General features: G+C 43.9%; 1 protein-coding gene across 1 annotated transcript in view; it reads left to right on the top strand.

The window, feature by feature from the left end:
* The window catches only part of LOC140492568 (uncharacterized), a 63,826-nt gene extending 51,516 nt beyond the window's left edge, over window positions 1-12,310 (top strand). Inside the window, exons 6-24 of the mRNA XM_072591537.1 lie at window positions 214-363; window positions 892-969; window positions 1,772-1,951; window positions 3,223-3,319; window positions 3,479-3,699; window positions 4,430-4,580; window positions 5,018-5,232; window positions 6,021-6,138; window positions 6,825-7,030; window positions 7,127-7,250; window positions 7,547-7,716; window positions 8,371-8,468; window positions 8,616-8,737; window positions 8,816-8,860; window positions 9,624-9,810; window positions 10,810-10,945; window positions 11,030-11,117; window positions 11,835-11,939; window positions 12,184-12,310. Coding sequence (XP_072447638.1) covers window positions 214-363; window positions 892-969; window positions 1,772-1,951; window positions 3,223-3,319; window positions 3,479-3,699; window positions 4,430-4,580; window positions 5,018-5,232; window positions 6,021-6,138; window positions 6,825-7,030; window positions 7,127-7,250; window positions 7,547-7,716; window positions 8,371-8,468; window positions 8,616-8,737; window positions 8,816-8,860; window positions 9,624-9,810; window positions 10,810-10,945; window positions 11,030-11,117; window positions 11,835-11,939; window positions 12,184-12,293 — 2,601 coding nt within the window. The 3' untranslated portion in view covers window positions 12,294-12,310. The remainder of the gene's footprint in view (window positions 1-213; window positions 364-891; window positions 970-1,771; window positions 1,952-3,222; window positions 3,320-3,478; window positions 3,700-4,429; window positions 4,581-5,017; window positions 5,233-6,020; window positions 6,139-6,824; window positions 7,031-7,126; window positions 7,251-7,546; window positions 7,717-8,370; window positions 8,469-8,615; window positions 8,738-8,815; window positions 8,861-9,623; window positions 9,811-10,809; window positions 10,946-11,029; window positions 11,118-11,834; window positions 11,940-12,183) is intronic.
* Window positions 12,311-12,578: the final 268 nt, after the last annotated feature.

Here is a 12,578-nt window from a genome sequence, read left to right as displayed (position 1 = left end):
AGATTTGGCCAGTTTTAAAATTAACTTGGTGCTGTCTCAGACCAGCTGAAGTCTGTCCTGCCCTTTACTCTCTGTAGTAACTTAATTAGCCACTATAGGTGTTATGCCATCTTGCAGACCACTTAAGCTACCAAATTGACTCTTTTCTTTCAAGCAAGATCTTCCAGTTGTACTGAGCATCGTTAAACACCTCTTGTTCCATCCTCATTTCAGAATGATGACACCTTTACTTTAACCATGTATTTGAATGTTGAGAACCAGTTCATTCCTCATCACTTCTCCACTTACACTTTCTCAATGACCTGTGGACTTGGTTATCACTGGAGTTCAAGAGAAATAGTCTGTGAAGAAAACTACATGGAGGTAAGACATTGTGGGATTAGCCTGAGTTAACTGCCCTCCCAATGCAAACCATAGTATCAATTGGCCTCTAACCAATGCATTAGAGAACTTGGGCTTTTTCTCCCCCCTCACTATTCAACTCAAATGTGGGTGTCTATGGCTTGGCAGCATTCATTGTCCACTTCCAAGCTCAATGGAGTGGTGGTCCACCTGAACTGGTTTAGGGATACCCACAGTCTTGGTGTTTGAACTTTGACCTAACATCTGAGCCACTGGCATCCTTCCTTAGAAGGAGCCCTCAACTTGCTTTGTCCCTAAACAATCCCATTAATCCTGCTCAATGACCCAAGCATCTGTCCATGCACTTCAATCTTTCACTGGATTGCCTGTTAGTTTTTGATTGCCTCCCAAGAATTCTAAACTTCAATCTGAAGATATTGCCTTATAACTAAAGGCAAGCTCTTCAACTTGCCCCTCAATTGTTCATCACACCAACCTTAGCCTGAACAATTACTCATCTACACACCAAACCAATTCTGTTTTCAACAGGTCTCCATTAGACGTTTGTTTCCTGGTATTGCTGAAGAGCAAATGGAAACGGAGGATTGGGAAGCCGTTATTCCAGCAGTAAGTTTCCTGTTATTTTCCTCTAATGGAAAATGTGAACTTTGTGCCCTTCCTTGCTGGCTAACTTTAAGTATATTTGCTTTAAATATTGACCAGTTGCAAGGTTTGTCATGGACACAACTGAAGCTACAGAATAGTCATTCTCTTGTAAGATTTTTCCCCAGCAACCTTGTGCTATAGAAAATCACTGTCCACCCATTCTGTAGAAAATTCATCATCCAAACTGCATTGAGTTAGTCAATAGCTGACTTGTGCTGTAAAATGCATAAGTGACCTATAATTTTAATCTTTCATCCCTTATTTCTGTTTCAAACTTAGAGCCAGAGTAATAATGTTGTATCTAACTCAGTCCCAGAAATTAAGGCCAGTGCACTTTGGTCTATAGGGCCCCTTCTGCCATGACTGTCTATGGATTAAGACACACATTGCTCTTAAATGCATGTCCCCCATGGGTCCTTCAGCCAGTGAAGGATTTTTTTGCATTGACTTTCCTCATGAGTAATTAGGACCCTTGCCTTTTTTTGGAAGGTGTTGTATTTACAACTGGGGTTGTAATTTAACCATCAGATAGCTCTTATGACAATACCAAACTCTAATGCACTGGAGCACACCCAGGATGCCCTGGCATCCAGAATGCTGACAGACTCCAACCCAGTAATTGTGTTGATGAGCCATAATAAATAGTTCAGCTCTACACTTTTCTAGCCTTCCACAATCGAATATCTGAGCTGAAACTAATTGAGTTGGTTTCAAGTCTAAAAAATAGAAGTCAGTTGATTCTAATGTAAGAATTTTGTTCCAGGCTCAAGAGGCTATAACCTCAGTGTGGCAGATTGTATTCCAAATGGGTGAAGGGGAGAATCTGCAGCTGAAGACCATGACCACCACAGAAGCCCACTCCCTTGGCTATGGGGTTAACACCACCGCCTCACGTGTTGTCTTCCGTGCCCCTTACAATTCCACTGAATCCAGCATTATAATGGTAGGTGATTGTTGTCCCACTGGTCTCTGGTTTTTAAATGGCACTTGTCACAAATGATACTTATTCCCAGTTGGATGGGTAACAGTCCCACTGTCCTGTTACTTGGCCAAACTTCTCAGAACTAGTTACACTTTAGCTCTCTCAACACAACTTTGTGGTCTAAAGTTAACATTAATTATAAGATGAGCTAGGTTTGGCTATTCAGCCCAGAGCTGGTCCTGCCTTGTGATCACAGCTCTTTCCTCTATCTCACTAGCTTGCTGTAAACACCAGTCCTATTTCTAATTGAATCATTGTCACAAGTATAACCTGAACTTATGGGTGACATGGCCTCTAGCAGCCTTCTCTAGGTGAGGAAATGTCTCCTAAAGGACTGTCCTTTGCCTGACATTATGCCCCCAGGTCATAGTCTCAGCTACTAATGGGAACATCTCTAAGACACTGTGCAGAGTTTGCACCTTTTCCATGTCTATGGGTTTCCTCTGGGTGCTCAGGTTGTCAGTCCAAAGATATGCTGGTCTGGGCAATTTAGCATGGCCAACCTGCCATAGGCCCATTAGTCAGAGGGAAATGGGTCTGGGTGGGTCCCTCTTTGGAGGGTCAGTGTGGACTAGTTGGGCCAAAGGGCCTGTTTTCACACAAAGCTTAAGTCTGCCATATCCAGTTGGAGTTCAAGTCCTCTCCATTTTATAAATTGAGAACAAGCCCAGATTCCTCACCGACTTGACCAGTCAGTCATCCCAGGATCACTTGTTAACCCCCCCCCCCCCCAAAACCTCAGGGACCGTGCAATGCTGTCCCCCATCTCCTAGATATGGGCCCAAATAGCTCAACAAGGCATTCTACTTGGTGCCTTATACAGCCTCTGCAGTACACCTCCATTCTTTGCTAGTCCTTCTGGGGGGGGGGGGGGGGAAGGAATAAGTTTGTCATAATTGCCAACAGAACTTGCCCATGAACCTGAAGAGAATCCTGAACCAGGACTCATGTCCCTCCTGGGCTTCACACCTTTTTTCTTAAAGCCTTCATCAATTAAATTGGTCTACTCCATGACTCTGTAACCTCTCTATCCCATCTGCCACTTTACCCCACTCACAGCTACCCCTTTTTTAGGCAGTCGGTCACATAAATTGGAGGCAAAGTTTATTAAAGATGTGAATTTAGCTTTCAAGATGCTCCTGGGGTAAACCCTTGCTGCCATCTCAATGCTACAAGTAATAAGCCTTGATCTAAAGGTGCAAAGCTTCTAATTCCTTGTCCTCTCGTCTAAGATTGACAACATGCCAGTTGAAAGCATTAAAGCAACAGTATTCTACAAGCAAAGGTGGCTGATCCTGTTGGTTGACAGCTCTACTGCTTGTCCACTAGGTAAGTTTAACCCACCATTTTAAATTTGTGGTGCCTAACTCAACATAAGCCCAATGTTTGGGCCTCCATGCAGGTCCACTCATGACCTGGTTATTTTCCAGGTCAATTCTGACCAGTTGGTAACTCGTGTCTCTGAACCTCTCTCTCTCCCTTCCTTAGGCCCTGGCATCTTCAAAGACAACAGGCTGGTTTGGCCTACACCCAGGGTTTTGGAGCCATTGGTGTTCCCTGCCAATATCACTGCTGACATGATCACCATGGGCGTAGAAGGGAAACTTCTTGACGATGAGACCCTTCAGAGAAGAGGTTATGACCTTCATATCAATGCTTCTGTCATTGCCATAGCTATCCCAGTTGGAGCAGTGGGAGGTTGGAGCAAGGTATGTTTCCTCTAGAAATAGGAACGTTCCCAACTGTTTAACACTGAGCAGCAGTGCTATAGCAATAGCTAGACTGAGGCAATTGTCATTCAGACCTATATCCCTGTGGCTGAGCACTTTTTTTAAACTAAATCTACTCCTGTTTACTTGTCTAAGCAGCTAAATTAATAGACTGCTCTTCAGGCCTTCAAGGGCCTGTTACCAAGCATGATTTTCTCTTGTAGATTTGTCACCTACAATGACCCTTTAGCTAAATTGCAGTCAGATCTGAGTTCTCAAAGGTATGAGAGAATCGGCACTTCTAGCAAGTGCCAACCGTCTCCAAATTCCAGTAATCAAATGGAAGTGACACTGTTGACAACTTGTCCAACCCCCAAGGCAAGGACAAGGTTAGACTTGAAGGAAGAATGACATGTTCAGTAAACAGCACTAGTTCAAAGTAGAATTCTGTCAAACTTGTTGGGCTAAAGGGCCTTGTTTATAGGCTTTATGCCATCTAATTGATCAACCCCATGACAAAGCAAACTAATAGCTCTGTTTTTGCTAACTTTGTTTGCACCATGGTATCAGTCTCCTTTCAATTGTATATTGGTCATCTTACCACTTGGAAGATGGCTACCACTTTAACTCTGCCAATGAATTCCTTGTACAATAGGCTGGCTAAGACTTGACATGGATTAACTAATGCATGGCTAAGGGCCTCATCTACTGATTCTCTCTCTCCTTGCAGAGTCATGTGATCAATAACACCTATGGGATCATCTACAGTATCTACTTGCTTCTGGAACACCAGTGGCTAGATCACCTCCAGGAACTGACCCAGCACAGGGTGTATCGCCTAGTATCCACTCCCTTCATCCCCAAGATTCCCCATCTCATTGGTGAGAGCGCACCTTTTTGCAAACTGCAGTGCTAAGGGTTTAGGCTTGTTGTTTAAGCTAGAGTACTTAAATTCCTGAACCGACTGTCACTAGCAGCCTGTGGCCTCTTCATTCCTGGTTTAAGAACACTGTCTCAGACCCTAGGCCTCAGAATACTCTGGCCTGTTCAGCATCTGAGGCTAGAAAAAATGATTTGGCTTAATCAAAAGCTGACCCCCCCCCAGTTGTCAGTTTTTTTAATCAATAATGACTAAATAGCATCCTTGTGCTAATGGGGTTGGGCCCATCTTCACCCCTTGCCCCAACAGCTGGCTGCTTCAGTATAGCTGCCTCCTAATGGATCACCCAGGTTATCTTGTCCCTCCAGTTCAGGTGGTTTGAACAAATTGAATGAATACTTAATGGTGTGCATGATTGACGTTCAATCCTCTTTCTAGATACTGACACTACTCATCCGAAGCAACACTTCAACATCTCAGTGGGGCCATTCCTTCCTGATGTGGAGTTGGTGTCCATTACAGTGGCAGGCAAGAATCTTTCTGTCGATGACATGAAGAAACATGGCTACAACATCTACCCAACCTATTATCCTAATGATACCATGGACTTCATTGTAGTGGCAGATGTTGGGGCCCCATTCATAAAACAGCAGGTATCTTCCAATGTCAGTGTTCTTGCTTTTTCTCCAACTTTGATACAATCCTTTCCATCACACTTCAATGCCTTAAAGTTGCATGGTACAGCACCCCAACATAACATTTTTACCTTGAGCAAATGAAATCAAGACCCTATGCGCAAACGCAACCTCGTGGACAGTTGCATGAAGCTTGGATCAAACCTGCTTCTGAGGTAGCAGTACTAATCCCCTGAGTCACCATGCTACCCCCAACTTGGAACGTCATGGGAAACTAAACTGCTTGCTGAGATGTTTGTATCGTAGCCCAGGGTGAGCTATATTTGAAGGAGATGGAGGTCATCCTAACTTTCAACTCATTAACACAACCCTGCTGCACCCAAGTTTCAATATCCCCATTCTATTCCAGATGCAGTAAATATAATTCTCCCTGCAATTTTTCTAGATCTTCAGACTAATCTTCCTTTGACCTGTCCTTGTCAACTATCTAGCAAATTTGGACATGTCCCTAAATCCACCTCCATTTAAGGCCCCACCTGAGCCTTGTGGCACTAACTACACTGTCCAAGTGAACAAACCTTTTTTCTGGCCCTCCTAACTTCCAACCAGCTGGTCATCAGCCAACTAAGTTAACATAATCTTCCTAAATCTCCAGTATATTCTCTCCACCCCATTCTTTTATCCAGAGCACATCTCAATAGCAACTGATCAAATGTGGTTTTTTCCCTTAAACATTGGCCTGTTTCTTTCCACCCTGCCATAGGTCTAAGATTCTAACACTAGTCCTGTATTAACATTCCTTCTAGTACCTGTATGATGACATCAGAAGATATACAATGAACATGACATTGAACTTTGCTACAATACCAGACAATGTCACCTTTGCAACACCAGTGGCAATAACAGTTGATGTGCATGATGTTGGTGAGTATTGTTAATCCCTCACTTTATACCATAGACTGTTTTCCCAAGGTCCTGGTTACAAACACAAGAGCCCTGGAGATTGTTCATTGTATTGAACTGATACTAGCTGATATCAGTCATCCAGTCACCTTCCTATCTCCAGGATGAGAGTCACTTTCCTATTTAGCTCAGTCAAAGCTCTACTGCAGGGAAACATCAAAGTAGAAGCTGATTTTTAAATCACAATACCCCGTGTATCATCCACTTCCCCTCTAATCTAAATGGATTGATCCTTGTCTACTTAGTCAGTGTCTCTGGTCATGTATGACTATTCCACAATTAAAATCCCTAAAACCAAATGGAATTCCAATATTAGGTTGAAGTCAATAGCAAATACTTCCAATTAAGTACTGGAGCAATGGCAGAACAAAATCCCCAAATCTCAGCCAGGACCTGCAAGTTAGTATATAGCACAGCCAAACTCCAGGTTCAAATCCTGGCTGAAGTTTACCCCAATCTGTCCTAGTTCAGTTAACTTAAACTCTAATTGTTTGGCACCCTCTTCCTTCCCTCCAAGAAGGAATTCTACCACCCCTTGCCCAGACCCATGGCAACAAGCCAACTGTTCAATTGTCCAATAAGCAGATTATTGCAACCCACAAACATCTTCCATCATCCTGAACTTTCTAGCATCTTATCTCTTTCAGTGCTGCCAGTCATGAAGGGACACTGTCTTAATGATACCCTCTACCTGCTTCTGCAACATGGTAATCTGGATCACTACTGGCTTCCTTATGTAGCTGATGAGCCCCTGAGCTATGAGCTAGCTCAAAGCTATGGTTACATGGCCTTGGAGAATGGTACACACTTCTCCTTGGAAGTCCCCTTCAATTCTCCAGGAGTTGTCTACAAGGTAATCCACTGCTTCCATTTTGCATTATCTATGCTGGCATGTCTGTCACCGGTACCAGTTCTGTTTAATTCTCCCTCAACTGTACTCATCCTACAGGAAGTTTCTCTGCATGAATTGCAAGCAAGTTTTGACTTCAGTCTGAAGGACAACCAGACACTGAAGGTCTACAGCAGTTTCACAGTCCAATGTAACTTCTCCATCCCTGAGAAGGAAGTGCTAGGTAAGTTGGCTGAACAGTGGACTTTGGGGGAGCTTGCAGGAGGTCACTCAGCCTCTTAGTCTGATGGCATCAGCTTTAGTTTAGCTGAAAGCTGCCTCTATTGTGGCCTAGAGGATGTTGCTGTAATGTAGGATCTTTTTTTAGATTCCTACAAAAAAAATGTTGGTAACATGAAGGGTCGGGTTTAACTTCATCCAAACAAATTGGATCTAAACATATAGAACACACATCTAGTCTTTGTCTTAGTCCAGTCTGTTACTTGACTGACTCCAACTTGTCAATCTGGTGTTTTACAGTGTGCTTCCAGAATGGTACTGTGGCCATCACTGTCAAGCCATCAGTCACCCTCCCAGAGATTGATCTTTCTAAGCTTGTGCTGAAAGATCCCAAATGTGGACCCAAAGAACAAAATGCAATGAAGGTGCTCTTTGTGTTTGATATCAACTCCTGTGGAACCATTGGAAGGGTAAATAACAAGGCAGCTTTTGTCCTCTTCAAGGCAGTGATTAACTCTGAATAGCTGGAAGGCCTCCAACCCTAAAATGGAGCCTAGCCTGTTAAGTGGCTCACTGAAGAGTCCACTGCTTCTCTGCAGTGGGAATGTTGATAAATGCTATACTTGGGACTAAAATTCAGTCCCAGAGGATCATGGGGTTGGTCAAGGCAGCCATTTAACATGAGATCATGGCACCATGCCTTGAGTGAACTCCCCCACAGAACTTGTGGCAAACGTGCTTTAACTGGGAAGTGAACCCACAGTTAACTGGTTAGTAACACTAACTGACCCCAGCTTGGCCTCTTTATCTAGAGACCTGGATAAAGCTAGAAATTATACTTTTCTGGAGCAGTTCTACTCCAGTGCTCCTTTTTAATTGCACCTTGACAATCGTTGAGTCACTCCCCAGTTTTATTTCTCTTCAGCACTTGCTCCTTCACCTTGGCTCAGTCACAACTGTCCACCTCTCCTCCTGGTTATGTAACTTCAAGTAGTGATACTCCATTTTAAAATTCACTCCCAGCCCCCACCAAATCTGCCTGAATCCCATGAGTCCCTTTATTCCAATGCACTTCCTGCAATGTGTATGTTTGCTCTGACTTAATTTCTTGGTCTCTTTACCAGATCACAAATGATTTTCTCATCTATGAGAATGAGATCTCTTACCTGAGAGAAGCCATCCCAATTGACATCCCCATCATAACCAGAGATCCTGACTACAGGTAGGATTCTTGATGACCTAAGCTAACCTTGTCTGGGGTACACCCCATTTTAAAATGGGGGCACAGACTAGTGATGAAGCTAAAGCCTCCCTCCTCCAGAAGGAGGATAACAGCATCTCTCTCTCTCTCTCTCTCTCCTCTCTCCAGGTTGACCATTCTGTGTCGTTACCCAATCAATGAGACTCTGACCATCCAAGCACGGTTTGGCCACATCCCCATGGGATTCCAACTGCCTGACAGCGTGTCACTGGTCAGACAGACACTGAAAAGTAAGCAATAATCTACTTTAAATCTGACTCTTCTGTTTGAAGACCTACAGATCCGATAACACATTTTTTTCCCTTCAGGTGAGGAGAGGAATGGTCTGAATCTGCATGCAAGGCTGGCACGAGGTATTTGTACAAAACTTCAATGCCACCACTAACCTTCCCTTACACCTTGCGTCTCCTTATAATACTAAATGGAGTAAGTTCAGCTGCTCTTGATCGGTTTCATAGGAGTAGGCCACTTGGCCTGAGCCACCATTTAAAGAATCTGGCTGATTTAACCATCTCAGCCCCTCCTACTTGCATTACCTCCATAGCTCTTCCCCCACCCCCTGCCATGCAAAAACTCACTGTCTGAATGTATTTTAGTGAAGCTGCCTTTCCTTGGGCAGAGAATTCCATAGATTGCTTTTCCCAGCAAGTAGTCCATTCCTAAACCCATGCCTCATGAGGCAAAATCTCCTCACCTTGCCCACCAGCAGAAACCAATCACCTGCCCCTCATCCCTTAACTTTCTAGATTTTCCCCCATAATTCTCAGTACAATCCCAGGTGGCTCCATCTAGCTCCTTGGGATAATCTCACTTCCCCCCCCCCCCCCCCCCCCCCCCCATTCAAGTGAACCTAATTAGCTTTGGGGGCAGTGCCAATATCCTTGGTCAAGTCAAGAGACCAGAACTGCATGTTGTCCTCAGTGTGGCCTCACCAACACCTTGCACAACTGCAGCAAAAAGATACTCATCCCTCTAGAAACCAAAGTCCATATTACTATCTGTCACAGCTGTCTGTAATGGGTTCTAGGCCCACCTTGATCCCAGTAGGTGGTCTCCACATGCCCTTTGAAGGGGCATTTCAGACAACTCCTGACTTCCATGGTCTCTTCTTGCCAGACTTGTCCTACACTACCTTCTACAAGGATGAAGACTACCCAGTGCCTGTCCACTTGAACCAACCACTCTATTTTGAGATTGAGCTGTATAACCAGAATCCCCACGTCGAATTGTTCTTGGAAAACTGCTGGGCCACTCCATCTGAGGAGCTGGCAGGACAGCCACAGTGGGATATCATTGTGGATGGGTAAGTGATTAACACTAATCAGTTAAAACTGGCTATTCCCAAACTCTTGTTAGGGACCAAATGCCTTTACTTTAAGGCAGCCCTTAGCTTAAAAGCAGTGTGCAGTGCTGTGTTCTGCATGTAATTTGATTAATCCAATTCTACATTAAGCAAAACTTTAGTCCTTGAAATGAAGGAACTAAATTCAATTGGGGGACCTGGGTTCTATTATACTGTTCCAATATAACATCCCAAACCAATCAGGAAAATTGTCTCTAATCCAACAGAGCTCCATTAATGGGGCACTTTAATTCTGTTAAGATGTCATCACTAAACCTAAATTAAAACTAGAAATTCTGGACTAGCGCTGGCTGCACTCAGTGGTTTGTTTTAAATTCAGTGCAATGGCTACCTGTAAACTGTGCAGGTCCTCCATGACCCCCCCCCCCACCCGGACAACTCTTAACCCTTCAGGTGGTCAAGTAGCATGCTGTTAAAGAACTAACCAGACTTTGTCCAGAATGTGACCTAATTTAAACTGGCCAACATTAAGAGCAGTGGTCATAAACTGATCACCACCTCTTGAGCAGATAACTGATTTTTTTTTAAATGGGATGTGGGGCTACTCTCTCACCTGAACTGATTTTTGGTCCATCTCTTAACAAACAGCCCTGAAATCCTACCCCTTAAACTTAATGGGTCTTTTTTTTTCTCAACAGTAACACTACCCCCTAAGGTTGACTATCTTCAAATTTGAGTGCTCATGAGGCTTCAGAACAATAAACTTGGTCCCCACCCAGATCCACTTTGGTCATCTATGACTAGACCCTTCAGCATGAACTGGTTGGGCCATAAACTGAACCAATCCTGCTTGTTTGATCCTAGCCCACATACCTCAAACCTTCAGATTAATTTGACATTTCAATCCTCCTGATTCCATGGTTGGTAAAAGACTCCTTCATTTGGGGTGAAGGTTTTTTAAAGTTTTCATCTTGCACTCAGATTTACTTTCCCCTCTAGCTGTGCAAACCACATGGAGACCTACACAAGTACCTTTCACCCTGTCCTTACTAAGGATGTGGAGAATCCTTCCTCTCTGAAGAGGTTTGAAGTCAAGACCCTTGTCTCCAATAACTCTGGTGGATTGGAGGGTCTGGTAAGCATTAGACCAGTCAGCTAAGCTGCTGAGAAGTTGTAGTTGACTTAGTCAATGACCTCTTTCCTTCCTACCTCCTGCTAGGTGTATTTCCACTGCAATGTTGCAATTTGTGACTTGAGCAATCCAGATTCCTTTTGTAGAAGGACATGTTCTCCTAGCAAGAGAGGAGGTAAGATACCAGACATCGACTAGCAACTGAATTGTTATCTTGATTGCAAAAATCACCTCAGTACATTCCCAAAGTCTTCACACATGGAGTCAGTGCTTGAATAGAAATGGTCATGCTGTAGTACTTAGTCCCTCCTGAATGGGCCCTCCTTTGCAAGATGGCAGCATAACACCAGCTTCACTTCTGACAGCAGGCAGTGATGTACTTGACTCTGGGGGTGGCTCAGTGGTTAGCACTGCTGCCTCATAGCACCAGGTTCAATTCCAGCCCCTGGGCAAACTCCACAGATGCCATTCTCCCCATGGCTTTCCTCCCACAGTCCAAAGGTATGTAGGTTAGGGTGAATTGGCCTTGCTAAACTGCTCAGTGTTACCTGCCATAGTCAGGGAAATAGGTCTGGGTGGTGTACTCTTCAGAGGGTTGGTGTGGACTGGCTGGGCCAAAGGACCTGTCCCTACTAGAGGGAATCTAATCATTCTATCCTGAGTCTGGATAGATGTCAGGCAGGAGTCTGCCCTGCATGTTATGGGCACAAGATGGGATTTTCCCAAACATTTGGGGATACAGCCAAACCAGATTCTAGAATCAAGACCATTGATAACTCCCTCCGTTCAGTCAAATGGATTCTTCCTGGGCTTTCGGGGAACATCTGGATGGTATTAGCTGTTCATATTCAAGATTTCTTAACTTGGGTCTTTTTTTCTCTCTCCTACCCAGGCCACACAATCAATCACTCAACTAGAGAGTTCCATGGTGCTGTATCCTCTGGGCCTATCAACATACTGACTCAAGGAGTGAGCCAGTCTCCAAATGAGACCATTGGTAAGTGAGGAGAATGTTCCATTAGCAAAGTCAGTACAATTTCCACTTCAATTCGTCAGGTCAATAATTCTTAGTTTAAAGCCCCTCCAAGTGGGCTTTACTAAGATACTAGTGGCTTTAGTTGATGCCTCACTATTTGGAGGGTTCTATAACTCCTAGCAAGATTTGAGTCCACTTGCTGGAGAGTGCAATTTTTGAACCTTGTCACCCTTTCTGAAGATGTCCTTTTTTTTCTCTTCCCCAGGAGCCCACTGGAAGTTGTCACGAGTAGTGTTACTAGCTGTTGGTATTGCTGTAGTCAGCAGCCTCCTGCTTCTAGCTGTGACTTATCTTGTAAAATCAAGATGCTACTGAACACTTGAATAAACAGAACAAACTCTACCTGCAACTGTCCTTTCTTTGTAAGAGCATTCTGCACCATTTTTCATTGGCTTCAGGCTAGTTGAGAACAGTTGAATCCTTCAAGCTTATACTGTAGATGATAAGCTAGTGTGCTAATGAACTAGGTTAAACCTTCATTGCATCCATACATTCCAATGGGTTAGTGTGGAGACATTGGGGCAAACAAAGATTCAGGCAGATCCAACAGATTGACAAAAAAGTTAATAGTTAGACTCTGACTGATGGAAGCAATTTGAC

The sequence above is a fragment of the Chiloscyllium punctatum genome, chromosome 21 (genome assembly GCF_047496795.1).
Source record: "Chiloscyllium punctatum isolate Juve2018m chromosome 21, sChiPun1.3, whole genome shotgun sequence".
Lineage (NCBI taxonomy): Eukaryota > Metazoa > Chordata > Chondrichthyes > Orectolobiformes > Hemiscylliidae > Chiloscyllium > Chiloscyllium punctatum.
The sequence above is the reverse complement of the archived record's forward strand: the minus strand, read 5'-3'. Positions and strand labels throughout refer to the sequence as shown.